General features: G+C 28.9%; 3 protein-coding genes across 4 annotated transcripts in view; 1 reads left to right on the forward strand and 2 right to left on the reverse strand.

Annotated features, from left to right (window-relative positions):
* Positions 1–179: 179 nt before the first annotated feature.
* On the reverse strand, positions 180–8,735 carry LOC100168578 (dnaJ homolog subfamily C member 22). Its single transcript, XM_001945857.5, has 5 exons — positions 8,002–8,735; positions 2,505–2,652; positions 1,622–1,859; positions 1,175–1,442; positions 180–487 (listed from the first exon to the last, which is right to left on the reverse strand). The coding sequence occupies exons 1-5, from the start codon at positions 8,344–8,346 to the stop codon at positions 275–277; spliced, it is 1,212 nt and encodes a 403-aa protein (XP_001945892.2). The 5' UTR covers positions 8,347–8,735; the 3' UTR covers positions 180–274.
* Positions 8,736–17,088: 8,353 nt separating this feature from the next.
* Positions 17,089–25,675, forward strand: part of LOC100169047 — an 8,878-nt gene continuing 291 nt past the window's right edge. Inside the window, exons 1-3 of one of the 2 annotated variants that reach the window (XM_016804896.2) lie at positions 17,089–17,348; positions 20,467–20,547; positions 20,850–22,446. In XM_016804896.2, coding sequence (XP_016660385.1) covers positions 17,310–17,348; positions 20,467–20,547; positions 20,850–22,446 — 1,717 coding nt within the window. In that variant the 5' untranslated portion in view covers positions 17,089–17,309. Of the gene's footprint in view, positions 17,349–20,466; positions 20,548–20,849; positions 22,739–25,675 lie in introns of those variants that run through there. The other variant, XM_001943091.5, reaches the window with a different exon arrangement.
* The window catches only part of LOC100166969 (1-phosphatidylinositol 4,5-bisphosphate phosphodiesterase gamma-1), a 14,196-nt gene continuing 11,252 nt past the window's right edge, over positions 22,732–25,675 (reverse strand). The window contains exons 12-13 of the mRNA XM_016804895.2: positions 23,019–23,200; positions 22,732–22,943 (exon numbers count right to left, since the gene is read on the reverse strand). Of these exons, the coding sequence (XP_016660384.1) occupies positions 22,739–22,943; positions 23,019–23,200 (387 nt within the window). The 3' untranslated portion in view covers positions 22,732–22,738. The remainder of the gene's footprint in view (positions 22,944–23,018; positions 23,201–25,675) is intronic.

Genomic DNA, 25,675 nt, shown 5'->3' on the forward strand with positions numbered 1-25,675 from the left:
ATCCGGTTAGCGTAAACCGACACTTTACCGGACATTGTAAGAACGGCCCTTAATAAAATATATTGTTAAGTTGACATAAAAAAATTACACTTTTGTAATTTTTATTTTAAAATTATCCATCACGTAAGGATTTAATGCCTTGACCAATAGCATTTATAAAAAAATACTCTTCTTAAATGATGTCGAAGTAAACATCAATTTGGTTTTATCACAGTAAATGTATAAATAATTATGATTCTATGATAGGTATATAACAAAAAAATAATATTGCAACTTAAAGCTCTTCATTAAATTGTTTATTTCTTCTTCGCCTTTTAGCTCTACTATTTGATAGCAGTTCACATGCTTGCTGTACTTCGAAGAATCGATTTTGCACATCTTTCCTAGTTATATCATCTTTAGCTTTATCTGGATGGTATTTAACTGCTAATGTTCGACATTGATTTTTTATTTCAGTTTGTGTAGCTCCTGACCTTAATTCCAGCACCTTAAATATAAAATAATAGGTATGGTTGATTATAACTTCTATCATTTTAACTCCAAATATAATGTTCATCAATAGAACACAGATTTGTATGCACTAAAAAGTATCATAATATGCAGTAAAAATAATGAAAATACGCAAACATTATTATTGTTTGAAAGTAAATTTAGCAACTTAATTGTGGGGTACTAAAACTTTTCTACTTAAATTGCTCACTGCTCAGCAAGATTATGAACCGGAAAGTTAACTTCCTATTAAAAATTATAAAATTGATATAAGTTAACAAAAAAAAGTAAGTTTTTAGTCAATATGTGGTATTATTAAAATTGTCTATTTGACAAAGTATTATAATTTTATACATTTATTAGATTTTGAAAACAGTAACAATTTAATTTTACTTCAATATTTAATAAATATCAAAATATTCATTAATATGCAAGGTTATGATTTGTAATGATAACTGACAAAAATCCATAAATATAAAAGGAAACAAATATACAATTGCATAAAAATCTGCACACAATTCATAAATAATAATGTTGTCAAAGTGTATAGAAATTCTAAATATTATTAAAAATTCATTCAATGTTAGTTTACATAAATTTAGCTTTAATATATTTTATCATATTTTACATAACAAATATATACATTTTTAATTGATTGAAGTTTTATTAAATTGTGTAATTTTACCTTAAAAGCATTTTGTTCACCCGAAGGATCAGATAATGAAACTATTTGTCGCCAAGTCTCCATCCACCCGTGTTCTTGGGCAAATTGCCATACATCAATAAATGATTGTTTTACATCTAACCACCAAGGTGAACTGAAAAAATGACCTAGTGCCTCGTGGAATGGTACTTCGTCTCCATCTTCATCAGTCACTTTGGCGTTGAAATACAAATAACTACTCCATAAAGCCATGTATAATAAACAGCACATACTGATCACAACGATTCGCCTGCAAATTTAATTAGATAAATAAGTAAATATTGTACAGACAGGTCCACAAAAGTTTTCAAAACAAAAGTTATTTTGAAAAAATATTAAATATATAAATATGATTCATACATTTTTTTAATTTCTTTTTTCTTAACTTCTCACAATATTAAAGTTTTATTATTTTTCATAAATGCTTACTTTAAGGTGCCTGGGGTCTTTTGGTTTTTTGGTCTCCACCGTTTTTCTAAATGATCAAATGACCACGCTGCAGATAATATCATTATGGCAAATGATGTAGATTCATCAATATCATAGCCCCATTTATCAAAAATAAATGATTTCAACGGATTACCAACCATGGGTACTAAGTACGCGCATATTAAAGGCCATTTAATAGATCCTGTTTCATGACCAATATTTCCCACGGCCCATACACCTAAAAATGAATCAACAACTATATATAAAAACTTGGTAAATATTAAATTAATTTTATATAATAATAATTTAAGAACTCATATGTGGAGTCTAATGGAAAATTTTTCTTAATTTTTAGATATATAATAAATCTAAATTTATAAGTCATACCACAGCAGTATGGCACGACTAATGACTGTAACGAAATTATACGAGTTTAATCATATTTTTGTTTTTAGTAATTAATGTAGCCAAAGCCAACACCTATCTACGTTATTGAATTTCTTACTAATCAATAATCATATATTTTGTCTAATTATACATCAACAATATATAGATATTAAGCAAAGATCAATTTTTTTAATTCACAAATGAAAAATCCAAGGACAAATATTATTAAAATAAATTTTAGAAAGCAATAATATGACAAAATGTATAACGTGAGTACTACAATAACAATAATTTACTAACTTGGTGGTATGGTCACAGATTATACTTCATAATATAGTAAGGTTTTAAATGAACGTACTATGTATTGTTAATTAAATATTATAATAGTGATGTATGACGTATATAAAATGAACGAAAAAATAATGCTATAGAAAATATTATTTCAGTGTGATCTCCATAGCGTTACTATTTAGAACACAAATGATGAATTACTTACCTAAAGCAGCAGCTAGAGGAGTAAATATTTGTAGCCATTGCCAACTAAGACCTGCAACATTGTCTTCGGGTATTGCAAGAGATACAACAGTACTGAAAAGATAAGCCACTACTACCATTCCAGTGAATCGAACCGTAGAAAACGGTGGCTGAAATATAATAAAACACGTCAGACATTTTGGTTTTAAGCTTAAATAATAAATATTATACTATGTTATAGATTGTAACTTGTAAGATTAGTTAGGAATTGCTTTTAAGTTAATTTTTAGTCCATTCTTAATTTTATCTTACACATTATTTTCATTTTCTATTGATTAAAATATATTTTACTTAAATTATAACATTTAATATTTATACATATTATATACTAAGGTTTTATACTTTTATATCGAAATATTTTTATTTTTTATAATTTTGAAAATAATATGTAGTTACACTAAATAGGTACCTATATTAATATTATTGATTATAATAAAATGCCTAATCACAGATATATACAACCACTTAATAATAAATAATATATATAATATATAAAATATGTTTATATATTCGAGTGGCAAATAGATATCTGTCATTGTTATACATTGCCACATTGGTTAATTATTTCTAATGTACCTAATGTAGGTACATATCTCATTGCTGTGATGATCGATTATTGTGCTACTGTTCAAAATCTATCAAATCAATCATCCCAAAATACTAATTAAAACAACATTGTTACTGTAATATTGTACGTTTAAGAAATATATTTTCAAAAACGTTTCCCGACGGTTTATCCAAAGCCGAGAAGCCGTCGGAGAATAAGCCAATAAGACAAAATATGAATGGTAAAAAAAATACACGGTAAGTAATAATAATAATTTTAATTTTTTTTTTTTAAATAGAATTAATTTAAAAAAAAAATTGGTACCTCACCTCCGTTGATAAGCCCCATTAAGTCAAGGGTCGCTTGCACAACCCTCCCTTTACATACTGTATATCTAGGACCAGTCGAAATCGCCCACGGCCGGCCTACGGATCGCGGACACGCCGAAACGTGCACCGTTCACATCCGTCATGTGTTCGGACGAGCGGGGCGGAATCGAACGGCCGTTGAGCCGGTTGCACTCTCTGCCGGAGGTCCGGGGACTTTCCTCAGGTCGTGATGTGGACAATCGGTAACCGCTCGGTTACCGCGCCAAGAGTGTAGACCCGATGGTAAGGTATCGGAGGTGAGGTGAAGGGTACGTGTCTGAACGTTTCTTATATACTATGCAGTTGCCAACCGACCGTCACAAGTGAGAGCGTTTCGGGGTCAAAAACCGCCATCTAGCGATTAGATTGAACGTCACTAGTTTATTGAACGCGTACAGGACGTCGCTACACGTTTGGTACACGCTATAATATTATTATTAAATGTCCTGAATCGTCGTGATACCGTTGATCTTGTTAATATTATGCAAAATGAGCAGTAAATTACAGTAATATTACCGAAACTGGTTTACCGAAAAAACCGTTACTATATAGAGTTTTAATCACTGAACTATATAGTATATACCAGGGTATGGAGTTCGGTGGTTTTAATATACGCGTAACTATGACCTATGTACATTTTATTAAATAAAATTCATTTTACGTTCGATAAGTCTTAAAGGGGTGTGTGTTCACAATCACCGTAGTGTTATGGGTATTCCGAAATAATATTATAATTTTTAACATCATACAAACAAAAATAATAAATATGTCAATATTGTAATTTATATTATCAATAATTAGGATTATCAACGAACGGCTTAACCGGAATGTAACAACACGTCAACACGGTCAAAACTTAAAAGTAACTTTCAATCATTGAAGATTATGATATTCAACTTCGCGATATCCAATATGGCACGGTGTGGGTAGATACTATTATATTACGATTACATTTTTAAATTACATTTTCATCGGTAAGCCAATCAGAAAAAAATATTTTACACGAGTACACGACACGACGAGTTGTGAACCCTCCTTAATAGTAGGTAGGTAATGTAATATACCATTTCTAAGAAATATAGGTGATTAACCTTCATATTGTGTTTGTGTAGTACTCTCAAGGTTAAATTCCTAACATGTCCAAGTGCCGAACTCTCCTCGCAGAAGGGGCCGGTTAATAATATATCATTTTTCGAACATGATTTTTGTTAGGTACCGTCAATCGAAGTGACTTGGAACTACGAGGTGAGATGTAACAATTTGGTTTTTGTTTAAATATTTCAAGATATCTATCGGGGTATTTAATATAATTTAATTGTACCTCCATTAAAAATAATATGTTATTCATATTTATGACTATAAATGTTATCTTCAACCATTGGTCTAATCATTACCTCCGAAAAAATAGTCAAACATTTTTCATGATCACAGCGATTTTATCATTGCTTATAAAAGTGCTTAAGAGTTTAGTGATAGATGTCGAGTTTAGGGGTTTCTATATTTTATATACATTAAAGGATACTTTAAAAGAAGAATATTGTAATTAAAAGCTTAAAAATATTTATTCCTACTTGTATAGCTTTAGTTTTATTTTTCAAAAAAAAATCTAAAGGTGACTTGTAACATCATAAAAACGCATACAATGCATAAAATGCATAGAATGCAGTTTAGCTTCTAAGTGATTTTTTGAAATTTTTTTTATCTAAATGTGTGTTTTTGCATGCTTAATTTGATGGTATTTTCAAAAAAAGTCCCACTTACTTTATTTGGTAATTATGGTAAAAAAACTTCAATTGCTTATTTTTGTATCAATATTAAAAGTAAGTAAGATAGGTAAATTCTGATTTCACTCAAATTTTAAGCATGTAAACATTTATAAATATTTTGTTACAAGTCAACTCTAATGTTCTTGAATTGAATTTTACGTTGAATTTTCATAGTTTTTACAAGTCACCTAAAAATTGAGGTGACTTGTAACACATGTTTTTTATTTTTTTTTAAGCGAGTTTTTATCAAAAAACTAAATTGAAGGTTCTATTCTATTCATTAGACGTATGCGGAAATAAATATAAAGAAAAGAATTGTTATTTTATTTATATTTAATATTTATATACTATAATATTTCTATATAGTGGTTGGTGAGCTACTTATACAGGTTTGTACTCAAGACTCAAGTCTTTTATCCAACAAAACCAAAATATAGGTATTGTTGTGACTTGTTACCCTCGCTCTAGCCTTTTCTGTTGTTTTCAAAGCAGTAAAAAAAGTCTCAGACAGCAGGGTAGGTTTATCATATTTCAGAATGCTCGTAAAACTATGACACATATTAATATATTATTATGGTAGATATAATATAAATATATAATACATTTTATTTTTACAAAACCCAAATGAAATATAAAAAAACATGTACTATTGTACTAATAGATTTTATAACTTTTATATATTAAGTTAAAATATATATATTTAGGAAGTAGTATAATATATACCAGATACCTATTACTATAACATGTTAAACATATTAATCATTTTACGCACTTATAATTTTGTTTTTACATCATGTATTCATGTCATATTGTCATTGAATGATTAATATAGGTAAATTTTAGTCAGTTAATTTATTATAAATATTTATATTACAGCCCTTCATATTATTTTTCTTTAAGGCTCTAATTATTATTTCATTATTTTTATTCATCAGCATAAGCAAATAAGCGTCATAAACGCACGTTACAGAAATGTACAATCATAGGTAATTTGATAAGATAAGAAACAGTAATAAAATATTATTGTTGAACCACTTGAATTACAGATAAACAAAGATTAAACCATACAGCATAATATAGATGGAATTATCCGATAATGAAAAATAAATTAAATAGGTAATAAAAGTATAGTAAATTTAGAATTTTTTTAAATCATAGCCTATGTTTGTTGTTTTTGTTTAGATAAATTTATTGAATAAGGAATATTATAAGATTTATAAATGATAGATAGTTATTGCGGGATTTTTATAGAGTTACTGGACCAATAAGAATAATAAACAATAATAAACTTAACCACGTCACCATAGTCACACAAAACAACCACGTATATAATATACCTAAGTAAATAATATGTAGGAATATTATACATATGTATAATATGCATTAGGCATAAACTGTCAACAGGTACATATACGACTGCGAACATATGTGTTCAGTGTTATATCTTAAACCATATAATTTAATTTCATGGACTGTTCATTAAATTTATTGATTTCCATCATTCTGGTCCGATAAAGGTATAATAATATATGACTAGGTACCTATATATTATAGACCTACCTACGCATTATACAATATTACAATATAGTATATGGTTGACCTATATAAAAGTATATATATATTAAAAAAAACATGGCGTTGTGTCCTGTGAGCCGCTTTATATCATTGTAATTTTATTATTCTGTCCGAATTCTTAAAATTAATTAATAACTACGATAGAAATAGGTAGGTAATCGAAGTATCCGAGTTTCAATAATGAATGAGATAAAAATATTATTAATATGTCATCGGCCGTTGATGAATCGCTTCAGCGTGTATATTTATTATTATGTAGGTGGGAAAACGGATCGCGTTCCATTTCTTTCGTCTGACACTTTTTCAAACCGACCGAGACGTTTCCGGCTGCGTCCGCGTCACATCGTAAACGCAATGTATAAGTAGTTATTTATAAGTATGCCAATTTCCAACGTACGTTAGGAAAGCTACATGGTACAAACTACAAACCTACCCACCGCATATATTATTTTCATCGACGACGGATTTGACAATATCGTCGTCATGACATTGTGCTCGTGTCGATATTCAATAATTAATACACGCGTCGTAAATTAGGTATATATGCGGGGTCTATAAATGTTGAAAACATTCATGTTGTAGGTGGGTGAAGTTTTACGCTTTTAGGACAGGTGAAAAAATCCATACTGTGTAGTCTGTAATCACGCACGTGAAAAAAAAGGCCAACATTTAAATATATTAAAATGTATACCTTCTGACTTCTGTGAATACCTACAACAGATTACTAGAAAAACGTAAGCATAATAAAGTAAGAAATAAGATACGTATATTATACCATTGATTATAAATACTAGTATATAATATATTATATTATAATCAAATGTATTACGTATAAGTAATGGTAAGTGTTCATACCTATATTACCTAGGTACTTATACTATTTGTATATTTCAAGTATCATACCTCCATAAGTATAATGTAATATTTTATTATAATACTAAACAGTAAATAGGTACGTGAATATTACAGCGCCTAGTGGATGTAAAAACGTCAAAATATAATATTCTACCTATTGTAAAATATTTTTTTATATTCTTATAAATGTATAAACAATACTGTATTTTTTGTGCACGCAAACCGATGAGTATCCAGAGTATCTATTTACATGCCGTGTAAATGTATAAAAGTCTAATTCTACACGTCTCATTGAGATTACCAGGACCTTAACCTTCCACCCCAGATAAATCCAATACCAGCGCTCACCTTTTCGTACACGCGGACCATGTAGTCGACTTTTTTCATGTACTTCTCGTCCTTGTTGGCGTCGGCCACGTACTCGCCGATGTAGAACAGGTCCCTGAGCCAACCGAATCCGAAATACCCACCGAACGTGCACCACCAGAGTACGCCCTGCAGGTCTCTGCCCAAGTAGAAATGGTGCAGGCCGCACACTCCGCCGACTAGCCACAGCAGATACGTGAGCGTTTTGCTCTTGTTGCCGTTGCTGCTGTTATTGCTTTTGTTGTTGTTGCGGCTCCGATTGCTGCCGACGCCGTTGCTGTTCTGTCCGAAGACACCTTTGCCCATAATTCCCGGTAACCCAAACATGCGTGTGTATACGTGTAAATGCGCGGAGGTAGGTATTTATAATAATAATATAATATAAATAATAATTAAATATGTAACAAAACGTTGTACCAATAAGCGAGTGTTGTAGCTATACAACAAGTCACTGCAATACGAGTACGAGTCAAATGTCTGTGCCAGGCATTATACGTTAACGCGTTACCGATCCGTAATCGTTACTGTCGCGTATATAATAGTAATAATAATAACAACACAATAACGCGATCGCCAGGCCCCCCCGAACACGTATGCGCGGCGCTTGGCGTCTGGTGGTGCCGAACAAGTGGCACGGGTAACGGGATTTCCGGATGTAGGCCACGCAGTTCAACAGTTGGTCGCGGTCCCCGTGAACGAACCGCATTCACGACGATGACGTCACGTACAGCGCAGGCGCTCGCGAGACGTTCAACGCCGAACTGGTTGTCGTGGGCCGTCGCGGAGATGCGTTCCACTGCAGCAGTACCTATATCTATATGGCTATATATAATATACTATATTATAGACTATAGTACCTACCTATAGTACCTATAGTACCTACTACTAATTGCTATACTGGTCTATACTTACGACTACGTCTTACTTGCTGTACCTACTGGCCATCATACGATTCACACCAACGTATAGCCGTATAGGTTAGGTATATTAGGTACCTATGCCGTCTTTTGGTCACTCCGTGTTCGTACTTACGAATTACGACCTGCAGTCACCACAATAAATTTATAGGATGTCTTAATAACCGAATGATATGATAATACACAAATACGAATCGTGATCAAATAATATTATTATTTTTGTAGAATGAAAATTATAGGTAATTTCTACAAAAACTCGATAAACCATAGATATTATACAGCAACAACTTGTTGTTGTATTATATCTATACGATAGACACGATGATTTTATAACATGTACGTGGGTGATAATATTACGATATATTATGTATAGATAATAGGTAATATATATTTTATTGTACTATGGACTATGGCAGTGGCGAACCCAGGGGGGTGGACCCCGGGTCCGGACCCCCCCTCCCCTTGGCTTATGTCATAGTTTTATTTTTATTTTTAAAAGTTTCCGTAAATTTATTAATTAGTTTGATTATTACTTATTAGTTATTAGATTAGATTTGGACATTAGGTATTTTATTGATAACACGTCGAATCCGATAATAATTAATTGACATACATTGTAAATATAAATTTAAAAAAGGTGGGCAAGTGGATGTCGCTATGCTGTACAGTAGGTTACAAGTGGGCCACTGTATAATGGATAGTATTAAATTTGAATTCAATGATTAAATATGATTAAATGAAATATATAAGAAAAACGATTCTGAGCGGAGACGGTATGTCGGTCTAGGTATAAGACATATTATATACTTATATCTATGGTATTAAAAAAAAATTGACCTATAATATACACAGGAATATCACAATATCCATTAGGTAGGTACTTATAACGCGTTATACATCAACAACAAACCGTGTTACTATCATAGATATATAATAGTATACTTTAGAAGTTTCAAGTACCCACGAGTAATATTATACAATCACAACAAAATAACTAAAATAGTTATTCTAGGTTTTTTAACATGTAATTTCGTCCAAATTCGAACTTAAAAGGACTATAAAAATAAACTGTACTTATGTATTTTTTAGATTTTTTGGTTTCAGAATTAACTACTTACCTACGTGGAATCTTGTTTTAAATTTTCAATTCTTAGGTATAAAAGTTGAACATTTTTATGAATTTTTACTACAAAATATTTATTCAATTTTCAATTTGATACATTTTGTCAAAATTCGATCATTAAATGCTTATAAAAAAAAAATTGTGCATATGTATTTTTGAATATATTTTAACTGCTATTGTAACAATATATCAGAAACCTTGCATTAAATTTTAACGTTTTTTACCCAACAAATACAATTTTATTGATATTTATGGAAAATAAAACTAAAAAAATTGAAAACTGACAATGTCCGTAAACAGCTCAAAAAGAGTCAAATTATTTTCAAAATTTTATCGAGTATAGAAAATGCTAATATAAACATTCAGTATCTACAATCATTTGTTTTTTAATTACAACAAAATAAGAAAATCGTAACATGATAAATCCAGTGAATATCAAGTGTTGTAAAAATAGGAATTTCAAATGCTCATAAAAATTTAATTTAACTTGTAGACATTTTTTTTTTAAAAAAGATAGACAAACTTATGAGGAATCATGTATTACATTTTCAAATCTTAGATTTAAAAAGAAAATTTTTCATGAATTTCTAACTCAAAATAATTTGCAAATTTTCGTCATTTTTACGTATTTTGTCAATATTTGAACTTTAGATGCTTATAAAAAAAAATTGTGACTATAGACTTTTAATTTTTTTCATCTGCCATTGAAACAATATACTAGGAGCCTTCTATTAAATTTTCAAGCTTTTTTAACCAACAAATAAAATTTTATTGAAATAATATTAATAATAATATATAGAAAATAAACTAATAAAAATGGAAACTGAAAATGTCCGTAAAGAGCTCAAAATATTTTCAAAATTGTATGGTGTATAAAAAATGAAAATATTAACATTCAGTCAAAATTTCATGTGCCTACGGTAATTTGTTTAAGAGTTGCACCAAAAACCAAAATCAATTTTCTCGAAAACAGATTTTGCGTAAAAATTCCCGTTTTACCTTAATTTTTATTTTGTTTTTCACGGCGCTTTTGAAAACTACTGGGAAATTTTTACTTTTGACCCCCCAAAGTACCAACTAGATTCACTTTCCTATTAGAAAAGAAACTGTTGAAGAAAATCCAAGCACTTTTACTGTCTTAAAAGGTGATGACAGACACAAAAAAAAATTTAAAAAATTAAAAAAACACATCATTGTAAAATTAATACATTTATCTTTCCACTCAGAATCTAAAATGTAAATAATATAATTGTGTGTTTTTTAGATTCTGAGTGAAACGATGAATGTATTGATTTTACAATGATGTGTGTTTTTTTATTTTTTTTTTATTTTTTTTTTTATTTTTTTTTTATTTTTTTTTTTATTTTTTTTGTGTCTGTGTACACGATAAGTAGTCGAAATAATGCTACGATTTTCAACTTCAGTATCTTGTTCGATCAGAAAGTGAATATCGTTGGTGCATTGGGGAGGTCAAAATTTAAATTTCCCAGTGGTTTTCAAAAGCGCCGGGAAAAACAAAAGAAAAATTAAGGAAAAACGGGAATTTTTACGCAAAATCTGTTTTCGAGAAAATCGATTTTGGTTTTTGGTGTAACTTTAAAAAAAATGACCGTGGATGCATGAAATTTTGACTGAATGTTTACATTTCCATTTTCTATACACGATAAAATTTTCAAAATATTTTGACTTATTTTGAGCTCTTTACGGACATTGTCAGTTTTCATTTTTTTTTAGTTTTTTTTCTAAAAATATCAATAAAATTTTATTTGTTTATCAAAAAAGCTTGAAAATTTAATAGAAGGCTCCTAGTATATTGTTTCAAAGGCAGATGAAAAATATTAAAAATCGTTAGTCACAGTTTTTTTTTATAAGCATTTAAAGTTCAAAAAATGACAAAATATGGAAAAATCACGAAAATTTGCAAATTATTTCGAGTTAGAAATTCATAAAAATTTTTCTTTTTAAATCTAAGATTTCTAAATGTAATACAAGATTCGTTATAAATTTGTCTACTTTAAGCAAAAAAAAAAATGTCTAGAAGAAAGTCAAATTAAATTTTTATGAGCGTTTGAAATTCATATTTTTACATTCGATATTCATCACTCAATTTCTCGTGTAACGGTTTTCTTATTTTGTTGTAATTAAAAAACAAATGACTGTAGATACTTGAAAATTTCACTGAATGTTTATATTAGAATTTTTTATACACGGTAAAATTTTGAAAATAATTTGACTCTTTTTGAGCTGTGTACAGACATTGTAAGTTTTTAATTTTTTTAATTTTTTTTTTCTATAAATAAAAATAAAATTATATTGGTTAGGCCAAAAAGCGTGAAAATTTAATACAAGGCTCCTGATATATTGTTACAATACCAATTTAAAAATATTAAAAATACATAGGCGCACATGCATTTAATGTTCGAATTATGACAAAATTTATTAAATTCAAAATTTATAAAATGTTCGACTTTTATAGCTTAGGATTGGAAATCTAAAACAATGTTCCACGTAAATAGTTCCCATTAACAGTTATTTCTTTTTTTCTCGTATACCTTTTCAGCACCCTTCTTTCGTTTTTACCAGCTTCACACATCATTTAAATTGCACAGTTCAATTAAATTTTTACACTAAACACACGTTTGTAAGTATTGTAACTGACTCAGTAACTCGTTTGTGTAAAAAAGTTCAAAATCAAAATACACATAAATAATGATAAAATAAGGTTATCAATATTATCACGCAACTAACTGAATTCTACCAAACAATATAAAAAATAAATAATAAAATACCAATACCACAGATTTCTAAATAATACATAAGCATGAATTGGAGGGAAAATAATACCAAAATTCCTTCTATGAATTGCAATAGTTTAAGGTATTAAAAATAATACCTTCGTAGGTATTTGATTGTCTTAATATATTTTATGCTTAAATTATAAAAATATAATTTGTTTTTGTAAATATATTATAATAATTATACCAGCCCTGCCGGCCCTCACAAGAATCGGCCCATCCGGAAGTTTCCCGATTTCCCGATAGGCCAATCCGCTCCTGGACATTAGTTGTCCCCGTCTTACAAGTGCGTAAACATAGCACATTTTACGCTCAGCAGATCACGTTTAGCTCCGTTAGTTTGTTGAATTAGAGTAAATTGATCTCTTATACAATTTAAAGGTAACATTGTTTATGTCATTGTGATTTATGATTATATAAAAATAATAAATGTAGGTATACCGGATTTTAGGTAATTACCGTGGCATGGTATTTTCGGTAACAACGATAATTATTGAATCTCGGTGTACCGGTATTCAAAAATATCAAACAATTTTTAAATACCGGTACTTACTGGTAGACCTACAATACCGTCAGCCCAATCTATGTATTTATATTACTCGGCCAGCGGTGGTCGAACGGATAGATATTAATATTCACCTCATATTGACATATTATAAGTAGAATTAACATAGTAGTTTTTTTTATAATTTATAAATGTTCGAGTAATTTATTTTATGAACTACTAATGTTAAACAATAGGTATACAATAAGCACATTTACACTGAAATTTAAATTAAAAATATTTTAAATGAACCCAACAAGAAATATAAGACTGTAATGCTGTATCATATAGCCCTAAGGTTTTAAATTACATACATATTACAATTAATTAGTAATAGCTAATTACATAATAATATACCTATATATCTATATTCATAGGTATATTACTATCCAAGTGATTACCACGTATTTTAATACTTTTTCAATGCATTTTTTTTTTTTTTTTGAAAATTAACTGAACTTATAAATTTAAGTTAAGTTAGTAGTATTTGTTAATTTAATTTAAACTTAGTTTATATATTAAAAATGTCTATTAATTTAACTGAGTTAAAAAATATATCGATAACTTGCTCAGCCTTGCAATTTACATAAATAAACTATATTATGGTAAATAAAATAAAAACACATTTTTATATTTTCAATGTTTTGGTAAGATAAAAATAAAAACGAAAGACCAATAAAATATTTCAATAAAATAATAATTGTTTCAAACTTTCATAATGACAAAATTCAATCATACCTGGTATTTACCTATTGATATTCATCTGGGGACAGATTAATAATTAATTTCAAGTGACTCCGACACTACAACTACGTCCTATTAAATTATGCATAAACATATTTTAGTCCATTCCATTCCGGGGCCGCCTACAATATAATATTATAAATAGACAATAGTATAAACGATATTATCTAAAAAAATTAATTTTTTATTAACCCAACACAGACACTAGAAAGATTAAAAACTTCAAATTAGAGGTCATTTTAAGTTCGATGAACCTTTAATAAGGGTCGAACGGTTTGATATACCTACCTTTTGTAACAATACATCATTAGAACTCTTTTTTTTCATTATTATTTAGTGTTTGAGAAACCTGATCTTGGAATTTTTAAATTATATTGCCTCAATAGGTGACGGGATACAGATTTTGTTATTTATGCCTAAACCGGTTATGTGGTGGTAGCTTAGCGTTTTCATCTCCCGTGTTGTATCTCCAGGAGCATGGCTGTATAATATTATGTGATTCACATAATAACAAACATAATGTAATATCTGAGGGTGAAACCACAAGACGTCTAGGTTTTTTTTTTAAAATAATGATGGTTACAATAACCAGACACGAATAAACGTATCTTATAAAAACTACAAGTCTACAAAAGACTATACGCCGAAGATCGGAAGGGTGAAAAAGAATAATACTGTTATAAACATTATTTTTTTGAAAGATGTAAATAAGTAAAAAATATTTTCATAAATAATGTTCAGTATAATATTTTATTTAAATAAAAAATGAAAATGAATACTATGAATACTCTTTTAGTATATTAATATATTATTATTTATTATAATTTTGAACGCATCTTCTATAAATTTGACGCTGTATAGTTTCATAAAAATATTTTAAAATTATTGTTGTTGCGAATGCAATTATCTACCAAATAATCATTATTTTCAGTTTTCCTCATTAAATATATTTTATATTGGTAATGATAGGATTCACCATCCGCGTAGGTCCAAATTACATAACACAGATCAGTAGTCACGATATATATACGACTATATTGAATGAAACGATATACAAACGATTTTATAGATAGGTACGCGATACCCAACCCACGTTCTCGTATAAGTATAATATGACCCTTTCAAAGTTTTAATTAAATTCCTAGGTATCTTAATATCAATACCTATAGTATTACTTTTCAACCTTAAATTATATGCTACCATTTTTTTTAAATTTTAATATGGAATCTTTAAGTTACACTAAAAATTACAATATTTATTTTAATAAATAAAAACCATTAAAAATATTTTAATTATGAAATAAAAAATAACCTATAGCTCAATGTGTACGTTACCTTGGTATTCACATCGACCGTCGCGTCTTATCTAGTTACCTGGCTACATCACATTAAATAAAAAGATCAATTACCATTTCAAAAGCTCCATTCTATATTTCTAATTTCTATGTCTCAAATAAATCCATCAACCCTGATTTAAAAATATCAATAGTCACAGAATTAGCCAAACATCATTATTAACGATTCAATAACCGATTATATCGTCATTAGTCATCCCAATCCACTTATTTCCCAACTCACATCCATATCCATACCTGGTAATCCCCAAAAGAGTTAAAAAAGACTGCAGTGGTGTTGTGACCAGCTCACATGAGTATATAATTATATTATATTATTAGTTTAAAATTATTATATTATAATTCATTACCTATTGTGTAAAATTATGTAAAAACGTAAATGCAAGTGCATTTATGTTAGCTATAACTATATTTTTACGAAGTACCTCCACTGAGAGGTCTCATCACTCTGTGTTTCTTGTGTGTATTAATATTATTATCAATTAGCATATTGTTCACTATTATAACAGTGCCTAATAAAAAAAATCATGATAAAAAAAATATTATAAAACAAAATATAATATAAAACAATTTAATATTATTTAAAAAACAGTTCATGAAAAAATGTACGTACTGCACACAATAAGTAACAAGTAATAAATTATTACTTTTAAAAATGATTTTTTGTTTTATAAATTATGTACGATGTTGGTGTCCCTGCACAAAATATATGCACATAATAAGTGTCTATAAACTATTACACGTTATTTACAAACAGAAACAAATCATATAAATGAATAGTTTAAATTATTATGAATATTATTACTATTATGTATATTTTGTATATTGTTAAATAATTACATACATCATTTTTTATTTATTTGATTTTATATTTTTCAATTACTAAAAAAGGTAGAATTAAGTATTTTAGTGTAAATAACGCATCAACAGTGTTCGAGAAACCGCCCAGGGCAGTGTGGGAAAGCCGGAAAGGTCTAAATTGATTACCAATCTACCATTAACTATTTACTACTACAATTTTAGCAAGCTACAGTTATAAATACATTCATCGGACATCGGTTAACTCATAATTTAAAAGATAAATTAGCAAAAAAGTACAATTATATTTCGTTTTTTTTTTTAAAGTTAAATAATATGTTTACATTGAATACAATTTGTGAATTGTGATCGGGAATTCAGTACTTATCTGAAAATAATATTGATTTTAAATTCTTTTAAACCACATTTTAACTCAAGTATATTTATTGAATAAACACAGAGGAAACTCGTTCTAATATTACTATATAGCATGTCACGTTTAGATGCAGTGGCAGTAATCAACTGGAAAACCCGAAGTACCAGTGTCCAGTATACAGAATTATACTCAAAGATATTTATGGCACGAGGGGGGAAGCGGAACATATCCAAATCATCAAGGTGTATTAAAAGTATACAATAAACTTTATCCATTCATGCACTTACTAGGGCGACTCGTTTCGATAACGGTATTACTGTATTTTAACTAATTACCTTAAAAATAAATAAGCACTTTGTTTACACAATTTACCATACCAATAAATTGTGAAAATAGCTTTAAGAATAGATAATTTTTCAATCACATAGGATACACGCATTTAAATAAACATCACATCATTCACATCACATGAGAATTCCTAATGGAATATTTCTAGTGGCCAAGGACAAGCAGGTAGTGGGGAGGTGGTGGCAGTGGAGAAGTCAAGGATGAAGATTATAAAAGGGGGTTGATGACGAGCTACACGCATCAGTATAATTATTTCATTCAAACAGCAGGGTTCTGTCTGCGGTTACAACAATGAGAAAGATGAAGTTGTCGTTAAAGAATGTCGTACAGGTGAGAAACATGATCAGTTTAGCTACTTTTTTTACACCTTAGGGATGTACATTTTTAAATTTGTTTACATGTTTGCATTCACAGAATCTATCCACATTTAAAAACATTCTCAATATAATATACACAATTTTACTATATTTATCTAATACGTTTACACCGAGGTTTACACTTTACAGTCGCTGGCGCGGCGGTTGAAAAATTATGTTTCAAGAATTTTTAGGCCGCCGGCTGCCGTAGCACATTATTTCCGAGGGGTTATACTTACGCGGGCAGCCGCAAAGTTAATATTATTCTAAACAGAATATTTTTTTTTAGCGCAGTAACTCTCTTGTCTATAATTTTTAATTATTATGACGAAAAGATGAAAATTATGATTTTAAAAATATCATAAAATTAAAACAACAATGTTTTGCTATGTGTTGTGGGCGGTTGTATATAGAAATTATTGTGCTAATTACAATTATAGTTAGATTTAAATATTGTAATAATATAACAGACTATTGTTGTAAAAGACATAACAAAATATAAACTAATTTCCAAACAAAAATAAATAAATTATATTATGATTATCTAAGATTGTAATATAATAAATATTCAACATAGACAAATATACGTGTAACTTAAATTTAAATCTCTATTTATGGACACGTATTATAAATACACTGTTTCAGGATAATATTTTTAACTCTATATTGTACAATAATAATGTAGGCACTAGCATTGATTATAAATACAGTATTTATAATAAATGGTACTAGGTATTAGGTAATGTTATCATAACGTATTTTAATATATTTGCAGTTAATATTAAGAACCTACGCACTGTAAAAAATATTATTCATGTATCTACTATGTAATACGCTTAGGTAGGTATCTCTAAATCCCCAAGCATTATTTAAGCAAATAGTAAATAGTATAATACATAACTACGGGAAAATATAAAATTATATGGGTATAACAATTGAAGATAATAAAAATATTTTGAATAGTGAAAACTAAATTCTAAATTCTAAATGATTTTTATTATTATTATAAAAAAAGTAGGTAAATGTTGTAGGTAAATCTAATTGTATAATAATTCATAAAATTCTACACGATCGTAACTATACAATTAATAATAGTAATAGCTATTTTTAAATTTAAATTTTTCTGCTAATTTAATGTCATTTAATTATTAATTTTAGATTCAAAACAAACATAACGTATGATGATTTTTTTTTAATGCGTCTATTATGTATAAATACTCAATATAATTTATTCATTATTTACTTATAAATATTAAATTTACAAATTAAAATGGACCCAACTTCAAAATGAATAGTACGATAATACGCTTGATACCAAATTAACTACTGTAAAATATGAGGTAAAATACCTGTTATTTTAGTATTTCACACGATAGTACAATAATTACCTACCTAACAAAAATAACACATTGGTCAATGACACATGTATTAAGTTATGAATGTCTTATAAGTACCATATTTGTTTTACTATTTTTGTTTTGGCATTTGAGGAACAATAAAAATAATAATAATCGATAGTATTTACAAATTTTAATGATGAAGTAGACGCTTAACCGTATAACAATGTGTCATAAACATATTATACTGCAGTCCAAAATCAAACGTTAAAAATAATTACTATATCAAAAAGGATTATAATTATAGACTACCTGCTACCTGCCACCTGAGGTAGTCGAATAACATAAAAAACCAATTCTATTGTTGAATGGTTACAATGCTTACAAATATTATTATTTTTTAGGTACGCGCCTTTTTTACAAGACAGGTGGTTTATAACTATAGGGTGCCTAGTGAAGCATACAAATATTTTGTTTTTATGAGACTATACTTTTTGTCTTCTTAGTTCTTATAACAACAGACGTAAAATGTATAACACACATGAAAACTTATTTTTTAAGTTCAAGTATTCGATGTTTATGAATCATGAGTGTAGTATATTACGTAAATGATAAATAATTAAGTAAATAGTACCTAGTTAAAATATACGGATTATAACAATTTCACAAAGATTTGATTAATAGGTACCTATTTGGCTATATGTAGGCTATATGTAGTAGGCAAGCGTCTATGTAGGTACATACCGCCACACGAATATTTTAGGCGTTGGACCCCCTCACCCAACCAACCGAATAAGTAATAACAAATTACTTCACAACTCCTTCAGACATAATGTAATCAGTTTTTCCAAAAGCCGATGGATATTTCCGATTTCAACCGGCATACGATAATAATTATTTTTATAATACTTCTAACAGTTATCAACTTAAAAGTCAATACGGTCGTACCACAGAAAAGTGTGTAGAATTAACATTATCAGCTTTGTTCTCTCGTTGGTTTTTTACGATATTTTAATTTTCAACTGAATTTCGAGAATTTTCAAATACTTATAATATTTTACATACTCATAGTCATTACTCACTTCAAAATTAAAATATCGTAAAATCATACATACAGATAGCAACATAATGTTCTTACATTTAAGTTTGATAATAGGTAGATATTCACTCTAATATTTAAACTAACTACACAAAATTGGAACTGTTGAACGTTCATTTTGATATAGTATTATGCATTAGTAAGACGGAGACAACACATGCGGGTCTTTTTAAAATGACCAAATAAATTCTAATTATTTTTAACTTATTAATATATATATGCTTAAACAATTTATAATAAACCAAATTAATATTAAAATGTATATTACTTAAAATAATTTTTAAATAGAAAGTATTCAAATATTTCATCCACAATAATGTACAAGGAATGCTTAACTAATCAAAAACTTCAGAAAAGGCAGTAAAAATTAAATTTATATATAGTAAGCAATATGTGATGAGTATAATTTCAGAACGCATTTTTAATCCACAAACCACATCATCATCTCTTTAGGACCATTTTTTTTAGAGGATTGGCCCAATTTAGCTAAAAAATGTTATATGATTTAATAATGTAAAAAATAATTTTTTTCTTTTAGCAAAACAAATCTCAATATTCTTCACTCTAACAGTGATAATTATTAGACTACATATTATTATGCATAGATTATATAATATAAATTTGATTCAAACTAATTGAACTTGTGTAATTTTCAGATACTTGTACTCATTGTAGTTATGACTAGAGTAGAATCAACCAGGGTACCAGGAATAAGAGGAATATCCAAAATACAAGAGGTAATAAATAAATTTTAATAAGTATATATTTTAGCAGTGGCGGACTAAACATAAATTTTAAATATCGCATTTTCATGATTAAGTACTTACCACCACCAACACATTTTTAATTTTAACAAAGTTAGGATGTAAATAAAATGTGGTCGAAAGAACTAAGAGGTCGGACATGTAATTCTGTGTCAGTCACAGGGTGGCACAACCCCATTTGAAAAGTTGACGCAGCTGCGTAAAAATTGAGCCTTTTGGCCCGCCACTGCATTTTAGTATTAATTAATACATTGATCAATATGGTTGAATTACAGATTCCACAATACCGTTTTCACTACTATGTGCAAGATAATAAACCTACCTTGGACTACAAACCACCACAAGAAGAAAACAAGAATGGAGAAAAAATTGGATCATATTATAACATAGCTGATTCTAATGGAGATATGAGGATTGTTAATTACCGTGTTGATAAATCTAATGGATTACAAACGGATGTTAATACCAAAATTGGTGCTTCACCGTTCAAGATATCTTTAAACAATCCTGTATATGATACACAAACTGATGTTTCAAAGGAATCAACTGTGTCTTCAGAAGCATCGCCAATTATTGTAGAACCCTTAAATACACAAGAACAAATATCTATAAAACCAATTGAGATGGACTCCAAAGATGAATATAATTTGGCAGAGAGCACTGAAAAGCCTATTAAAATAACAGAACATGTCAGCACAAACCAAACTGAAGATCGTAAAGATGATGTAAAAGACGAACAGGCAACGGATCAAATATTAATTCAAGACGAGGGAATCACAATTAAGCAAACAGAATTTACAATTCCTTTTAAAAAACCAAATCCAGTAAATACAGATGATTTCAAATATAATGATGATGAAGCTATGAAAAAAGATATTGTTAAAATGATACAAAATATCAATGGAGATCATGAGCAGACTGATCCTCGGTTAAATTTTAATAGTGCATTATCTGATAAGCCACTAAAAGTAGTTGAAACTGATTCTATAGAAATGGAACGGCAAGAAAGCTATCAACCAAGTCACGGACATTTAAAATCCAAAAGCCAACAATTATCAAACAAACCATTGAGGTTAGTTGGATATAATCCATCAATTTTTGGATCATTATATGATACACAAGTTAATTACAATCGCCCATCACAAATTCAACAACCACCAAATTCGTTTAACCAAGGTTATTTTGCGGGTTTCGGAACCCATGGAGATATTAAGCAACAGGCATATGATAATTCTGGAATTTACTATTCTCAACCAAGTTTGACCACTCCACCAGGAAGTTACAAAGGAAGTCAGAAGTCTACTCTGCAAACACAAACACAACCACTTTATTATTACGATCCAAATTCAATGGTTATGTTACCAGTATATACCAATATGATCCAAAATGATTATTCCATAACAGAAAATAAGCCTCAACCAATTCAACAACAAGCAGATTCTGGTAAAAGTGGTTTTAATTTAATGCACATTATAAGTGGAGGCAGTTTTTACAAGGGTTCAGAACAGGCAGAAGGTTCCCAACAAGTGACAATAAAAGACTCAATAAAACCAGAACATAATAAATTTGAAAAATCAAAACCATTAGAAACACATGACAAATTCAAACTATTAGAAACACAAGACAAATCCAAACCATTAGAAACTCATGACAAATCTAAACCATTAGAAACACAAGACAAATTAAAACCACCGCAAACATTGATGTTTTATTTGAATCCAGGTGAACCACCAATAGATTTAAAATCACTGACATCAAGCCCAATGCATCTAACATTTGGTCAACCACCACAAGCTGACTGTAATGGCAAAACAGTTAAAGCCCCAACAGTTAAAGCAAACAAACCACTTCAACCTATACCACTTTGTTCAGATTGTGTGCCAGCTTTGGGAATTATGGGTTTACCAAGTACTAAATCAGCTGCAGTTCAACAAAAGAAATCAATCGCTACACCCCAGGTTATGCCAATATGGAATGGGCAAACTGTTTCAAAATTAAACTACTTAATCCTACCCACTCCAATTACTAAGTAATAAAATAAAATAATTAATTAATAAGTAATAATATACAATGTAAAAGATGACTGATAATCATTTTAAAATTATAATCTTATAACAAACCTATGTTTAATTTCATAAATAAATAATAATTTTTAAATAATGTTTCAATATATTATGTATATTATACTCACAGTTCCCATTCTTTGTACAATATCTTCATTTACAGGATACCATAGTTTAATTTTTTTATATAAATAATTTTGTTCATAATACTTTATAAGTTCCACTAGGCTTTCAAACTGTTTTACACCAATAGTGTACAATCGCCCTTCAAGTTTAATGCGACAGTGTTTAATCTTCTTTTCAGCTCTAAAATAATAGCATTTACAAATATTTTTTAATTGGTTTATAACAAATACAGCAAATATTTTTTTCTTAATTTACCTAAATGAAATAGCATAAAGATGTTTGTCATTTTCACATGGTCGCACCAAAAATGCACCTTCTTGTGGTACTCGTCGCAATAATGCCTCTGCTCGACTTCTACAAACATGAGGAAGATACCAACTCATCCCTTCATGCTTTAAAGGCTGAGGTACAGGTTCATTCAAAATAATATAGCATTCCTAAAATTAAATAATTATTAGTTTATGTGATGAATATATGTATTTAAACTTGGATGTAAAATTTTAAATTTATAGCAATTTACTTGTATACGTAATGGATATGTACGATAATAAGTTATCAAACTATATAAACTGTCAAATGCAGCACCATCTATCAAATAATACTTTATTTGACCTCTATCATGCTTTGAACGTATTCTGCAGTGGTTTACTTTACCTAGATGCCTATAAATTTACAAATAGATAAATTAATATGTAATGTTTAAAGCACAGAATTTAATCTATTCTGTGGTTAAAGTAATGATTTACTGTATTTATTTACCAGAATGATAGGGAATAATCGCCAATGAATGTATCACTTTGTCTTACTAAAAATGTACCGGCTCCAAAATGCTGATACTGTTTCAATAGTTCTTCAGCTTCATTTCTACCACGAGCTAATTTTCCATGAAACCAGTATTCTCCAAAATGTAATTCATCATTAGGTATACCCTATACAACGTATATATTTAAACTATGTTTTATTAGAAACTAATAAATTGTATTATACAAATAATTGTATAGTACCTTGTACCTATACAATTTGGGGATTATATGATGCAGAAAACAGGGGCGCCGGAACAATGGGGGCAGTGGGGGCAATTGCCCCCACAAGATAAATACTGTGGGGGCAAGGCCCCCACGACTTCATGGCCTAATTATATTTACATTTAGCCCACAATAGTACATTACCTAAATATTATTCTATTATTTTGTTCAGCAAGTAATATATTATATCTATTAGTAATTTAAAATACTAAGAATACACATTGCACTGAGCACAGATAGGAAAAAAAAATCCAAGAAATGCTGCTATGGCATGCTCGTCGCACTTCTATAATTATAATATCAAACTAATTTCTGGTCAGGAATAGTTTAGCATTTGTTTTCGTTTTTTAAATACAATTTCTTTAAATATAAACAAAATTGTTTTGGGTATGTATAATCCTCCAAGTGGAAATGCTGAAACATTATTTTCTTGCATCACTGATTTATTGACACGTATGTGTCTTAGTTTTGAAAATGTTAGAGGACTTTGTTTTGACGGAGCGGCAACTATGTCTGGTCATAGAAGTGGAGTACAAAAGCGAATTTCTGATATACAACCTAAATCTATATTTATTCATTGTTCAAATCATTCATTGGACTTAGCATTGAGTGATACTATTAAAACTGTAGATTTTGCTAATGATGCTCTAAATTTAATCAGATTTGTAAGCAATACAATCTTAGATTCATCAAAACGCAAAAACATATTAAGAATTCTTTTAAAAAGAGAATTTTTTGCTTTAATTTATTGTTTGTTGAACGAATTAAATGAAAGATTCACTCAGTCTGGATTAGACAAAGTAGTATCAATGTAAACTATTTTGATGCGTTCAATCAATAGAGATAAAATTGAAATAAGTGAAATAAAAAAACTTCTCGGTATTCACGTAACTGATTTTAATGTAGATCAATTAGCTGCTCAATTAATAATGGTTCCTAATATTTTAAATTCTGATAATCCCTCAGCAACAATAAAAGATATTGTTGAAATATTTAAAATGTTGCCAGAAACTTCACGTCAATTGATGAACCAAGTTGAACGGCTTATTATACTGTTATACACAATACCTGCAGCATCAGCCACACCAGAAAGGTCATTTAGTGGGCTCAGGCGTTTTAAAAACCTATACACGTTCAACTATGAGTCAAAAGCGTTTGACTCATTTGTTACTACTACGCTTAAACCAAACTATTTTGTATGAGATTTCCTTGGATGATATCTTAAAAGAGTTCATTAGCCGTACAACAAAGAGAAAAAGTGTATTTGGTAAAATGTAAATTATTCATTAAAATTTGAACTGTATATTATATTTATTAATATTGTATAATAAAATATAGTTATGGGATTTTTGATTAAAGATTGTACAACAAAGAAACTGTGTATGTGAAAAAGTTAATTACAACTGTAATTTGTATTGTTAATAAATTTTTATACCAACATGATTTGAATTTGTTTAATAAATATTTCTAAGAAAAAAATTTAATTATACTTTTTTTCCCAGCATAGGTGCTGTAAAAATTGGGGAGGGGTGGAGAGTAAGCACCAAAAATTAAACACCACTATTTTTGCTCCTATGCCCTCTAGAATAAAGCTTGAAATATTTTGCCCCCACAGCAAAAAAATCGTTCCGGCACCCCTGGCAGAAAACAAATTTATAAACTGAATAAATATCATTATAAAACGGGCATTTTACTATTATACACATTTCTCCAACGGATAAAATCAAAGAATAATGAATATTATATGATATTATATACATAAACTTTTTTTTAGATTTTTCTCTAGTAAAGCCTAGTTAATTTTCAGTCCGTACACTAATATTAATATGTTTTATGTAATTTTGGATAAACAAAATAAAAATTACTTAAGCAATATGTATTTGTACT

Source organism: Acyrthosiphon pisum, chromosome A1 (assembly GCF_005508785.2).
Source record: "Acyrthosiphon pisum isolate AL4f chromosome A1, pea_aphid_22Mar2018_4r6ur, whole genome shotgun sequence".
In the NCBI taxonomy this organism is placed as follows: Eukaryota; Metazoa; Arthropoda; class Insecta; order Hemiptera; family Aphididae; genus Acyrthosiphon; species Acyrthosiphon pisum.

Bases quoted from the DNA above. Each gene is read 5' to 3' on its own strand.
- LOC100168578 (XM_001945857.5), bottom strand. From the start codon at position 8,346: ATGTTTGGGTTACCGGGAATTATGGGCAAAGGTGTCTTCGGACAGAAC. The intron at 2,653-8,001 runs GTGAGCGCTGGT...ATTATATTTCAG, and splicing joins TGGTCCGCGTGTACGAAAAG to CCACCGTTTTCTACGGTTCG. The intron at 1,443-1,621 runs GTAAGCATTTAT...TTAAATTTGCAG, and splicing joins AAGACCCCAGGCACCTTAAA to GCGAATCGTTGTGATCAGTA.